A 13,754-nucleotide genomic window follows, 5' to 3' on the forward strand; every position below is an offset into this window, starting at 1 on the left:
GTTCCAGGACAGCCAGGGCTACAGGAAGAAACTTTGACTGGAGAAACAAACAAACAAAAAAGACAAAGTTGGGGGGGGTCAGTGGCTGACGAGATGGTTCAAAGGGGGTGCCTGCCACCAAGCCTGACAACCTGACTTCAATGCTGAGGATCCCAGGATGGAAGAAAAGAATTGACCTGTTTCCCTCTGAACTCCATGTGAGCATGCACGAATACACACACACACACACACACACACACACACACACACACACACACACACACACACATATGCAATTTTTTAAAATGTAATCTTAGTAGTTAGCCTGAAAGCTGTCTGGGTGCCTTGGCCACTTTTACCCCTCCTGCTAACAGTAGAAGTACTTATCATTATGAATGACAGTTCCCCCCAAAGCAGGGGCTCATAGTGCCTAAGAGTCTGGACTCAGGAGGTTAGAAGGCTCTGAGAGCCCACAGCCCTGTGTGGTGGTGAGCCCTGCCCTTGCAACCCCAGCACGTGTGGGATGTGGAGGCAGGAAAGCCATCCTCGGCTACATAGAGAACTTGAGGCCAGCCTGGGCTGCATGAGACCCTGTCTCAACACACTAAAGAGAAATAAAAGGTTCCACGTGATAGATGGGAAAGAGTGCTGGAAAGGGACAAAGGAGCCACCCACTTTCTTGTCTATAAATGGTTCCTCCGAAAGCAGGCTGCAGAGAGTACCGAAGAGCTCAGAGAAGAGCTGGCCAGTAAGGGAGGCCGCCCCCATCTCCCAGAGCCTTTGGCAAGCTGCCCACTGCCGGGACGGTAGGGGAACAAAACTGCCCCAGATGCCTGCCCTTGAAACACAGACCTGTGGGTGGCCCCCACCACAGGCATTTTGGCCTGAGTCCCAGTGACTGCCCCCTTCCTGTGGTTCCTGTGTTTCCCAGCTTGCCCTTCAAGGACTTGGCCCAGGATGAAAGGCAAACCGGAGGCTAGCAGGGAGAGGGGCTCGTGGGTAGAGGGGCAGGGTCAGCGGTGGCTGCTGACCAGAGCGACCACAAGGCAGAGCTAGGCTCCATGGGGGTCCTGGACTTCCCAAAGAAGAAGGGTTTCTCAGAAGATGGATGAACCCCACTGCGGCTGAAGGCCACTTTGAGTTCACACCGTGGACAAGGTTGAAACCTGACCTGTGTGTGTGGGTTTCAATTTCTCTATTTGGGGAACCTGTGGACCATCTGCCTTCCGCCTATTGGGGTTCACTGGTGTACCAAGACACATGGCTGCCCTGATCTTTGTCTCAGGCTCCCTCCAGCTCTGCCGTCCATCTATGGTCTCTTCCACCTCCCTTTGATCTCTGTCCTCGCCTGGGATGTCCATTGCCTCTGTCTCCCCACCCTCCAGTCAGTGAACACTGGAGTCCCCCGATGTCCCCATTTTACCCTGATGCCGTCGGGGACCTGCAAGAGTCCAGGCCATACATGAAGCGCTAGCCACTTGCCCAGGCAGGTGCAGTGGGATGGGAGGTTGCTTAGAGACTCCATGTTCCTGCCCCTGCGCAGCACCCCTGGGGTCAGCCTCTGGGGGCTGATGGGCAGTTAGGAAGGACCCAGGTCTTGAATCCCAAACACTTGAGCCCGAGACCCAACCTCACCCCACCACCCTAGAAGCAGGATGTCCGGCAGACCTCACTCAGGACCAAGATCAGATGGGCCAAGATGCAACATGCAGGCCACAGCCTGCCTGCTTGGCCTGGCCAGTGCTGGCACTCAGTCTTTCCCATCTGAGAAGTGGGTGCAGTGAGAGCCAGGGCAGGGCAGGGCAGGTGTGCTTCAGAGCCAATCACAAGCCCAGGGGCTGCAAACCCTCAGGAATGAGGCTGTGCCCTGGGAGCCCTTCTGTCTTTACGGAGCATGTCCTGTTCAATGTTGTCCTCAGTTCTGTGCAGCATCCCACAGGGAGACACTTCACCTGTACCTTTAGACGGAGACCACCAGAGGTAAAGACTTCTGGAACCCCTGCTGTGTTTGGTGGCCCAAGGCAGAATTCTAATTCAGGCCTTCAGGCTGCCTCCTCCCTGGTGCCCCTTCCCTACCCTAGGCTGGCAGCCAGCAGGGCCCTGGGCCCGTCTCCAGCCAGGGTAATGGACACTGGAGTCAGAATAGGGTTGGGGCCAGGGTTACTCTGTGTCCCAGACCCACAATGGAAATCGCTAGCCTGTGCAGTATTGGGGCAAAGCCGGCCCTGGACCCTGTCCAGGCTTGCTGAGCCAGCTACCTCTTTGTGCTGCACACTATACACCCTGGTGTCTGCCAGGTTATAAAATGGGGGGTCGGCCCCGAGGCACCCACAGCACCCGCCTGCTCTCCAACACAGGTAAGAGGGGACCGCCACGCTGCCAGAGAGCTGGGGGAAGGTGGGAATAAAGGGAGGGAGGGAGGGTAAAAATAGAAAGAGAGGGGTGACGACGAAGAACTGGGCAGACGTTGCGAGGAAGCAAAACCCAGAGCTTTTGCTCAGGCACACCTGTCTAGCCAGCACTCAGGAGGGTAAGGCAGGAGGATCGCTGAGCATCGGGGACTAGCCTGGGCTACAGAGAGGGACCCCCATCTCAAAACAGGGAGAGAGGCAGAGAGGGGGAGCAGAGGGGGAGAGAGGACGAACACACAGGGGCAAGGTTGAGGGTGGCGGAAACCCCCAGATGTGGCCCAGATGTCCCGTCCACCCAGTGCCCGCAAGGCACCGTTTTAGTATAGAGTTCCGGAAGCACACTACTCCCTCCTCTGGGGCCTCCCAGACCCAAGTGCCAGGCTGGTATTTGCACACCCACATCTGCCCTCAGAGGACACCAGGGGTGGACGGATGGCTCAGGACACACGCACACACACGCACACACACAGGCACACACACGCACACACAGGCACTCGCTCCCTGAGCAGATGTTGGCTGAGCAGTTCCCATGCGCCTGGCACAGAGCCAAGTGCTAAGGACTGGAAAGGAGTGTTTACAGGGTTGCACTTAGTAACCCAGGTGCCTGCGCATCTGCTGGCTGAGGAGGAGGGAGCTGACTGACTGACTGACTGACTGACTGACTGACTGACTGACTGACCCGGTTGCAGGGCACCTTTACTCCAGCTGGACTCTAGGGGGAGATCCTGACCCGAGCTAGCCCACAGCCAAGGCATCCATTGCTGTGTTTGATGGAGCCCTCCGGAGCGGAGCGTGACCTGTCAGTCACCTGGTGACATGCTACATACACACGTGTGTGTTAGAGGAGAAACACAAGGGACCAAGAGAGTCAAGAGCAGAGTGTGGGGCTGGAAGGAAGGACACAGGTCAAGGGAGGGACCGCTTCAATGCTGGCTGCCCAGGGAGAGCCGACGTCTGGGAAGGCGGCTGTGGCCATGGGGTGAGAAGCACAGGGTAGGGCAAAATCACCCAGCCCAGAGATTCATTTTCCTTTGCAGCGTCAGGAACCATGTCTCAGGCTGCTAAGGCTGCGGCCACCACGGCGGTAAACCCGGGGCCTGATGGCAAGGGGAAGGGGGGCCCAACCACGGGGCCAGCCCCAGCCCCTGGCCCCACCCCGGTCCCAGCTTCTGTGCCCAGGCCCAGTGCCAAAGTAGGGGACCTTCCTCCTGGGAGCTACAAGGTAAGGATGTGGTGGGGAGATTTACCAATCCATGTCCTCCCCTTCCTTCCTCCTCATTCTCCCCGCTTTGCATATCTTCTCTCCTTCCTGCGTTTCTGAATCTCTGCCTCCCTGTGCTTTCCTTCCCCTGGCTCTTTCTGCTTCCCCCATCCTCCCTGGCCTGCTTCCCATCCTCCCTGGTGTGCTCCCCTGCTCCCCATCCTCCCTGGCCTGCTCCCCATCCTCCCTGGCTTGCTCCCCATCCTCCCTGGCCTGCTCCCCATCCTCCCTGGCTTGCTCCCCATCCTCCCTGGCCTGCTCCCCATCCTCCCTGGCCTGCTCCCCATCCTCCCTGGTGTGCTCCCCTGCTCCCCATCCTCCCTGGCCTGCTCCCCTTCCTCCCTGGCCTCTTCCTTCCTACTGCCGCCAGGCCAGCCTGAATGTGGGAGCCTAGCGGTTGGCAAAGTCAGCGACCAGAGAAGAGTGTGTCTGATGGCAGGCACCACACATCCCAGGAAAGCCACTAGACCACCAGGATGACCTGAGATCTTCCTGGAAATCCTTCCCCAAGGTCCAGGTTGCAGGGCTTCTTTCTGGAAAGCCAGACTCTCTGCCCTTGGGGTTCGATTTGTGGTGACTTCACCCTCAGGTAGAGAGCCCTGGCTACATTTGATTTATGACTCACACCTAACCAGGATGTGGCTGGCTTTATTTACATCATTGCATTTAACCATTGACTTACATTTACTTTCTAACAAGCCACAGCAATCCATATGCAAGCCAAGATTTGGTGGGAACCTCTACCTGGCCCTAAGGGTTCCTTCAGACCCTATTTCTCCCTACACCATGACCTCTCCAACTCCAAGCTTCTTCCCACCTGCACCTGGTGCCAGACTGCTGTCTTGACACCACTGAATGGCAGAGTTGCTGTTTGGGACAGAAAATGTGTAAAAAGTCCAAATGAGAGGTGCAGAGGGGAGGGAGGGGTTGGCTGTGCATTGGGCAAGTGAGCCTCGCCTATGTTTGGGTCCACAAATAAGGAAATGGATCATGACCTCTCCTGAAGGAGACCTTTGGGGGTAGAGGTTGGGAAAAGAAAAGGAGAAGGAGGGAGAGGAGGAGGAAGGGAAGGGGGTGGAGGAGGAGGTGGAAAATAGAGGCTCAGAGGCAGCGGTGACTCCCCAAGGTTGTACCTGGCTATAAAGGGTATCACAGGGGAAGCATTCGGCCCCTGCCCAGGGTAGAGGAGAGGCAACCCCAGAAGGCTCCTTCATGAAAGTGGATTCTGCACCTAGAGCAGGGTGAGGGCCACACAAGTAGCCTGGAATATAAGTTAGGAAGTGGAAGGTCCAAGTTAGGGACTCCTAGTGAAGAGGTCATGCCAGGCTGAGAAATAACACATGGAATGAACACACAGAAGGGCTGGGCACACAGACTCAGTCCCACCAGTTGGTGGCAGAGACCAGAGGATCCCAAGTTCAAGGCTAGCCCAGGTCAGTCTAGGCTACATAGAGAGACCGTGGATGGGAAACACGGTACCCATTCCTGGGCCCGAGCATGGTACTGACCTTGAGATCATAGAGGGGAGACTGGACAGGAGGCTCATTCACAAACTGATGCTCCCAGCATCCGGAGAGTTCTAGACCATACCTGCTTTGATTGACACATGCTCTCTCTCGGGAGTTGTTTGGTCCGAGCCACCTGTTTTGATTGACACGTGTCTTTCAGGAGTTGTTAGACTTGAGCCCCTCAGATTTGGTTCATTTTGGGGTCAGGGTCATGGAGCCAGCCCATACCTCAATCTGCCCCATGGGCATGGGGGCGTCTTCTCTTTACAGCTGGTCGTCTTCGAGCAGGAAAACTTCCAGGGTCGTCGGGTTGAATTCTCAGGAGAGTGCCTGAACCTGGGAGACCGTGGATTTGACCGCGTGCGCAGCCTGATCGTCATCTCAGGACCGTGAGTGCTGGAGCAGGAGGGACACTCTCTGCCACAAAATAGCCACATTTGCCGCCACCTAGGGTCTTTCCCTAGCTTCTCTGCATTCCCTCTTTGACAGATAAAGAAACAGACTTGTGTAAGACTACCACGGGAGGAACCACATGTCCCCAGCCATCCCCTCTCCCAAACATCTGTAGTGTAAAAATGTAGTGTAAAAAGCAGGTGTATGGCATGTCAGAGTTGTCCAAGAGAGGGCTAACCCCCTCCCCAGTCAGCAGACAGGGAGACTGAGTTTCTGCCCGGGCTGAGGGGCAGAGCCCACATCTGTCACAGGCTGTTGGATTTCACTCCCGGTCCTCAGAAGCAACAGGCCGGCTCTCTCCAGAGCGATCACCATGAGCTGAGGTCATTGTATTGTTTCCCCAACATGAAATACCTAAGGAGTGTGGCCAGCCAGTGTTCAAGGCTTCTCAAGCTGCCCACGGCACAAAGGGAGGGACCAGCGTGGGTTCAAGGTCAGATTGAGATGGGACCTACTTGAGTTCCAATGCTCACTCCTTCCTGTATCTTGTTCTGTCTCCAAGCCTGTTTCCTTGACTCTGAAGCAAGGAGAGTCAGAATGATTCTGAGGCAGGATGGGGTCAGTGCTGACACCCAAGCATGGCAGTTGGCAGTGATGCGGATCTACCCTTCCCCCATTTCCCTGTGAATTTTATAGCAGCTCACCATGGTCTATGTTCTGTTTTGGGGGCCAATCATGGTCTTGCGCCCACTCCATCCCTGGTGTGGTCAACCCCCAAGTCAGCCCCACCCACCCCCTAAGCCCATCTTGGACAGGAACTGCTGGATGTGGCCATCTTGAGGTTTGAGAACGATCGGGATGCTGATGACTCAAACCCAGAGTATTTCTCCTCAAAAGAGAGAGAGAGAGAGAGAGAGCTATGCTCGTGTGTGTGTGTGTGTGTGTGTGTGTGTGTGTGTGTGTGTGTGTAAATTCAAGGGTTGTGCCCAAAAGGGACAGACATGGGACTGAGATCCAGGGACAAGGACTGTCAGGATCAGCATGTGTGTGGAAAGAAAGGACGACGAGATGGTCAGGGGAAGGAGAGGAGAAACATCTACTCAGAGATCTCATGTACCGTGAGGCCTGGGGGACCTCAGCCTGAAACCCAACACCAGGGCATGACTCAGCCTGGGCACCACCTCTTGGGGCTGAGGTTCCATTTGATGAGCCACAGGCAATGAGGATGGACACTCGGACACATGCTTGACATTTCTCACTGCTGACTGAGTCCTTTTGGGCTACCCAGACAGGACAGAGGAGTGTGGAGGGAGCAGAGCAGGTGACTAGACCACATCTGTCTTGTCTACGTATGCAGCCCCTCCCCCGTCAGCAGTCATAGATGAGATTACTTGTGCTGAGTTCCCTGGTTTCAGACCCTCAAACTTTCCAGGGATGCACATGTAGTCTCCTCCATCTCTTTTACTGATGTTTAACCACTATCAGCCACTGCTCCGAGGCGTGTGATGAATAAGCCAGTGATGAGCTGGGATTAGAACTCAGGTCTCAGTCTTCTGCATACCTGTGTGGCACCTCCTCCTGAGGTTTCCTCCCCGCCCACACTCTGTCCAACACATGTGTCACCTATCCATCTGTGCGTCCATCGATGGCCAATCCATCAGTCTAGTTTCTCTCCATCCCCTTTTGCCCATCTTTCCACCTCTATATCAACAATTTGCTCATTCATCCAGCTACTCAGCCAACAACGATCCTCCTGTTGTCACTTACTCATCCATCAATCCACACTCCCATCATCTACCCATCCATCCATTCTTTCATTCGCCTGTCTGTCCATCCGTCCATCCATCCATCTGTCCATCCATCCATCCGTCCATCCGTCCGTCCAGCCGTCCGCCTGCCCATCCGTCCATCCATCCGTCCATCCATCTGTCCATCCACCCGTCCATCCATTCTTTCATTCACCTGTCTGTCCGTCCGTCCATCCATCCGTCCGTCCATCCACCTGTCTGTCCATCCACCCATCCTTTGCTCTTCTCCCATCCGCTAACAAAACCTCAGTAGTATGCTTTGCTGTCAAGTCCACATCTCCCATTCTGTCACTTCAATATGGTTGGTTCATCCCTCAGACAAGATCCTGAGGCTCCCTGTGTGCTTCTTTCTCAGCCCATGATGGTGTCTCCTCATTGCCATAGTTCTGGTGAGAAGGTCCCAGCAGCCCTCAGGAAGATAACACTCATAGCCATGCGCCACCCTAACAGTGGGCATCCTGACTGCCAGGCTGGGTCTCAGCAAATGTGGATCATTTTTTCTCTCACACTCTGCTCACATTTGCTTCCTTTGATTTCATTTTCTTGTTTGGAGACAGGGTCTCACTGTGTAGCCCAGGCTGGCCATAGATGCGATGATCTACCTTGACGCTTCTCCCATGTGCTGGGATCGCAGGGTACATCACAGTCCCCAGCTTCTGTGTTTTATTTAAACAATCCTTTGACCACAAGCTTACACCACTCTGACAGTCCAAAACCTAGTTCCATTGCAAGTCACCGGTGGTACCCATGAGAAGCCTTGCTTTGAACCCAAAGCAGCACAAACCAGGGCCTGCAGGGCTGGGGCTGGTGCCCATTGCTCCTGTGGTTGGGAAGAAGCAACCAGTAGGCATTAGAGTCACGTTATCTGCAAGCTGAGACCTCCTCCCAGCTATTAGTGGCTTTAAAAGAAAATCCTTCTTGGTAAGTTAGTTGGCCCAGGGTCCTTGTAGTATTTAAAGCCTGTGTGAATCTCGTATTTGCTAAAAATAATTTTCTCAGATAATTATGAAAAGCATCTCATTTAATCCTTTGCCAACTCCAGAGAATGTTAGTGTAGATAAAGTGATGAAGACTGGGAGAGGAAAAGGCACGTGTCTGTAGTCACGCAGAAGCGAGGGGTATGGCACAGTGGGTTGGACTCACTGTGGGTTTTCACCGTGGTGGCTGGGCCGCTGTGCTGGGGAGGGCACTTGCTGACACATTCACCTTTCTGTCTCTGTCCCTCTTGGTCCTTCTTGTGCTCAGCTGGGTGGCCTTTGAGCAATCTGCCTTCCGTGGGGAGATGTTTGTCCTGGAGAAGGGTGAGTACCCACGTTGGGACACCTGGACCAGCAGTTACCGTAGTGACCGACTCATGTCCTTCCGGCCCATCAGGATGGTGAGTGGCTGGGACTGGGACAGAGGACATGGTAAACAGGGAAGTGTGGTGACGCAGGCCCGTGATCCCAACCCAGGGGAGGTGGAGGCAGGAGGGTTATGAGTTCAAATCTAGCCTTGGCACAAGGGATTTGGGGGGGGGGATAGTTGTGACATCTTGACGATATGACAACATGCCAAATTAGCTCTGTGATGCTTAGAGCAGCATTAAGGAGATGAATCCAGATCATCCAGGTGGAGGCAGCCCCGTATGGTACGTGGTTGTTCCAGAATTATGAATTGATTATGAGTCATGAGCCAATTACTTCTTACTCACCGGTGCCGGTCTCTGACGGCACCAACTACTCACCTCTTGAGGTGGTAACATCCGTGAAGAAAGCTCATTCACGAAGCCCACCCCCTTTGAGGTGTAGCTGTGGGTTATGCAGCCAGAGTGATCACAGCACATTGAGAACCCCAGGCTGGAATTCAGCCTTCACAGGTCTTTAAGGGCTTGAAGCTAAGCTCTGTGTAGCGGGCACAGCTGGACATTGTGCCCAACTAGGGCATGAACATTAACCCCTTAGGGCAATGGTTCTCAACCTGTGGGCTGCAACCCCTTTGCCTAAACCTCTATCTCCAAAAATATTTACATTATGGTTCACAACAGTGACAAGAATTACAGTTACGAAGCAGCAACGAAAATAGAGTTTTATGATTGGGGGGGAGGGGTCACCACGACCACTGCTCTGGAAGATGCTATCTCATAGTGTAAGCACTAACCATTTGTTGTTGTAGTAGTTGTTGTACGTGTTGCTTTGCGTTTTGAGACAGGGTCCCACACTGTACCCAGGCTTCCTGTTTCTCCTGGGGTCACAGGGGTGCACCACCACGATCAGATCCCAAGTAGTTACTGAACCTGTGAAATTTGCCTGGTCTGGATGGAGACGTGCCCAGGGGAGCCTGAAGCACACTCCTGATTTTAAACACACAGCCTTGTCTTTCTCACAGGTGTAAAAGATCATGCTCCCATGATCACAATGGCCAAATTAAGATTACGATTGTATTTTAGACATATTAGAAAAGATATATTATAAAAATTATTTGAAAACTCTTGACACCCAACCTCACCCCAGACCAATTAGTTCTGAATCCATACTTGACCCTGGAGGCCCCTTTCCTTCCTCCCACCTCCAGCCCAGGTAGTCTCTTAGGGCCATAGCCCAGTTGTCTGATTTGTCCTACGTGTCCCCTGCGACTGTCCTGGTCCCCACAGACCCCACACACCGCTCCTGGGTTCCCTGCCTCTCCCTCATCCCATTTTCATGAAAATTAGGAAATTATTTCCAAAATCAAACCTGATCATTGGGCACACAACTTTAACCCTGCACTTGAGGAGGCAGGGGCAGGCAGACCTCTGAGTTTACAGCCAAGCTGCTCTACAGAGTGAGTCCCATGTTAGACAGGGCTACATAGCTGAGACCCTATTAGGCACTTTGGGGTGGCTTGGCTCCGCCGGCTCTGCCCTGGGCTCTGGAAGCCCACCTACAACCAGAAACCTTTGCCTTTGCTGCTTGGGTAGGTGGGTGAGAGGAACTGGAGTTGGTTGGCAGTGGGCAGGGCAGCCAGCACCTGAAGGTTAAGAGCTGAGTCATCCCAGGGAGAGCTAGAGGAAAAGCCACCCAGAGGCCGGTGAGGGTAGGGCTGTAGCAGGCTCAGACTAGCTGAAGACATTAAATACTAGCACCCGGACAGACGTGCCTGCAGCAGAAGGGAGTGGGCAGGCCAGGATGGAGATGGAACAGGCTGGGAAGGAGAGAGAGGAGGGGTCCCACAGGGCCTTATGGGACACCGTGAGGTCTCACCTCCAATGCAACAGGAAGCCACTGCCTGGCTGACCCTTCTCACGGCCCTCAGAATGGCAATAGCTACAGGTGACAGTCACTGGCGCTGATTAAGTAGTGGCTTTGTCTTCTGTGTCCCCATCCCTACCTCGCACCACACATCCTCTTTCAGGGACATTTCTGGTCCAGCACAGCAGCCTTAGTCTATGCCTTTTCTGCTCAGTGCGACCTCTGCCCTACTTCCCTTCTCTGGCTCTCATACTCCTACTTGACCTACAAAGTCTTAAATTTCCCTTTCACTTCCCTTCCCGGTGGGAGAGCTAAGGGACTGACTTCACTTACCGTCTCCCACTGCGTCTCACGGTGGGGGGGGGGGATGCTCTCCTGCCCTGTCCCTCCTTCCCCTGTTGCCGGCCCACCACGGTGAATGATGCAACCCTTTATCATCGAGCACCCGCTGTATGCTCTTCCCTTTGTGGAATCCGCACCCGCAGCCCTAGTAGGCAGAAACCATTACAAAACGCTGGTTGTAACAATGAGGAAACTGAGGCACGGACATGGACAATGAAGCTCTTCATGCCGCACAGCTTGTGGGTAACGGGCTGGGCCTTGCCCTGCACCGCTGGCTGCTCGCCTCTGTGGCATTTGCTTCATCAACTAAAACTCCTTGCGAGTAGCTGGTGGGGCTCAGCGGGAGGGCACTTGCCTAATACGCAGGATTCCCCCAGCACCTCAAAAGGAAGAAACAAAACCATCAGCCAAACAACAACAGCCACCATTTTCCAGCCAGAACTCCTTCTATGCTGACATCCGGGTGCGCCTCAGTCTCTTCTAGGTCCCATGGGTGAGGCAGCAGCAATCCCCATCCTATGGGAGAAAGTACTGAGGGCCTGAAGGACAAAGTGAGATGCCCAAGGTAGTGGGCACAAGGGCCACAGGCAGGACTCAAACCCAGGTCCATGCTCCTCATGCCCTTCCACAGCTCCATGGTCGGTTGTAGCTCACTCTGACTAGAAGTTCATGTACAAAGACACCGAATGGGGCTCCCCAATAATTCAGAGGCTGCACCTCTAAAAGGTGCCATCCCTTGCCAGCTGTGTGATGTAAATCACTGTGCTTACCCTCTCTGGGCCTCTGTGTTGCTGCAGGGTGAGGACACACATTGCCACATATAAACTTGAGCCTGTGTGAATCATCTCATTTTATCCTTAGGACACCTGAGATGTAGCAACCACTATCTCCTCTTCCCAGATGAGGAGGATTCTTACCGGGCGAGGCCCATGGGTCCCTCCCCACCCTTTTCTTCTCCCCCAACTGCTTTTATTTCTCACTGGTCTTGGCCTCTCCAGGATTCCCAGGAGCATAAGATCTGTCTGTTTGAAGGCGCCAACTTCAAGGGCAACACCATGGAGATCCAAGAGGATGATGTGCCCAGCCTCTGGGTATATGGCTTCTGTGACCGTGTGGGCAGTGTGACCGTCTCCGGTGGCACGTAAGCATCCATGGCCCCCACAGCAAGTGCGGAGTCAGAGGCTAAGGCTGCCAGAGATGAAATGTCACACCAGGTCCTTGAGAAAGACCTGGTAACCAGCCCCCATACACACACACACACACACACACACACACACACACACAGCCTGGTGTACCCACCAATAGCAGGTTGGAAGGAACTGAATGGAATGTGGCTATTCCTCCGCAGAAAGCAGCCAATGGCAAGCAATGGGTCAGAGAAGGGCTTGGAAAGACATGGCTTGTGTTCAGGCAAGGACTGAATTTAGAGAGAATTAATCACTGTGTCTTTCCTCGGCGAGGTGCATTCACCCATCGGAAACGGGAGGGAGTGCAGGCCCCACCATCCCCACCCCGCAGAGAGTAAACTGAGGCCCACACAGCTCAGCTCCTGGGCTTGTCTGTCAGTTATCTGACCCAGCACATGAAGGACACCCAGGTTTGGAGACACGGCTCCTGACGCCTTGTCCTTATCGCCTGGAAGCTCAAGACTCTTGCATTGGATTCCACTCTTCCTGGATGGGGGTGGGGGGGCACATGACTGTGCCCACTTTTCCAGGGAGAATACTGAGGCCTATCAGAAAGGGGAAGGCCGCGTCCCAGGGCATGGGGCAGGAAAGGCCAAGCCACGGCAGGCATGCGGGGCCCCTCCTGGGATACTAGAGAATGGGGAGGAGAGGGGGACCCTGGTCGCCTCTATACCTTTCCTGCTCTCTTCCCAGATGGGTCGGCTATCAGTACCCGGGCTACCGTGGCTACCAGTATCTGCTGGAGCCCGGCGATTTCCGACACTGGAATGAGTGGGGCGCCTTCCAGCCGCAGATGCAGGCTGTCCGTCGCCTGCGGGACCGCCAATGGCATCATGAGGGCTGCTTCCCGGTGCTGGCCGCTGAGCCCCCCAAGTGAGTCAAGCTGCACCGTTCCCTGCTGCAATACCCCCTGCCTCATTGTCCCATCTCCCCCGCTAATAAAAGTCCCTGCAGCGGAAATACCCTCGAGTCTGTGAACAGTGTGCACGGCCTGCGACGACACCTAGTTGTGGTAGCAACTTGAACAATCAATCATAAACACAGAAATCACCACAAAGATCTTTCTTGTTTTGTTTTTTGTTGTTGTTCCCTCCCCCCACCGTCCCCCCCCCCAGGGAGCAGGTCATATGTCCCCAGCTGGCCTTGAGTTTCTTGTATCCAAGAAGGATGACCTTGGATCTCTGTACTCCCTCGGTAGTGGGAGATGATAATCTTACGTTTCTGAACTGCCTTCTTCTCAGAAGTGAGCCCGGAGCTTTGCACACGCTAGGCAAGAGTTCTACCAGTTAAGCTATGTCCCCAGACTATTTCCTTGTTTGCTTATTTATTTATTGAGACAAGGTCTAGAGACTGTTGAGAGATGGCTTAGTGGTTAAGAGCACTGTCTGCACTTCCAGAGGACCTGGGTTCAATGCCCAGCACCCACATGGTGGCTCACAAACAGCTATAGCTTCAGTCCTAGGGGATCTGATGCCGTCTTCTGGCTTCTAGTGATCCCAGGGATGCAAGTGATGCACATACATTCCCACAGAAAAAACACTGACGCACATAAATGTGTGTGTGTGTGTGTGTGTGTGGTGTGTGTGTACACATATATGACAAGGCCTTGCTCTGTAGCCCAGACTGACCTGGAACTCAGGATCCTCCCACCTCAGC

The 13,754-nt window shown here is 54.2% G+C and overlaps 1 protein-coding gene across 1 annotated transcript; it reads left to right on the forward strand.

The window, feature by feature from the left end:
* Nucleotides 1–3,438: 3,438 nt before the first annotated feature.
* Nucleotides 3,439–12,987, forward strand: Crybb1 (crystallin beta B1). The gene is made up of 5 exons (XM_051176656.1): nucleotides 3,439–3,612; nucleotides 5,430–5,548; nucleotides 8,606–8,738; nucleotides 11,910–12,052; nucleotides 12,792–12,987. The coding sequence occupies exons 1-5, from the start codon at nucleotides 3,439–3,441 to the stop codon at nucleotides 12,973–12,975; spliced, it is 753 nt and encodes a 250-aa protein (XP_051032613.1). The 3' UTR covers nucleotides 12,976–12,987.
* The last annotated feature ends 767 nt before the right edge of the window (nucleotides 12,988–13,754 follow it).

The sequence above is a fragment of the Phodopus roborovskii genome, unplaced genomic scaffold (assembly GCF_943737965.1).
Source record: "Phodopus roborovskii unplaced genomic scaffold, PHOROB, whole genome shotgun sequence".
NCBI classification, from domain to species: Eukaryota; Metazoa; Chordata; class Mammalia; order Rodentia; family Cricetidae; genus Phodopus; species Phodopus roborovskii.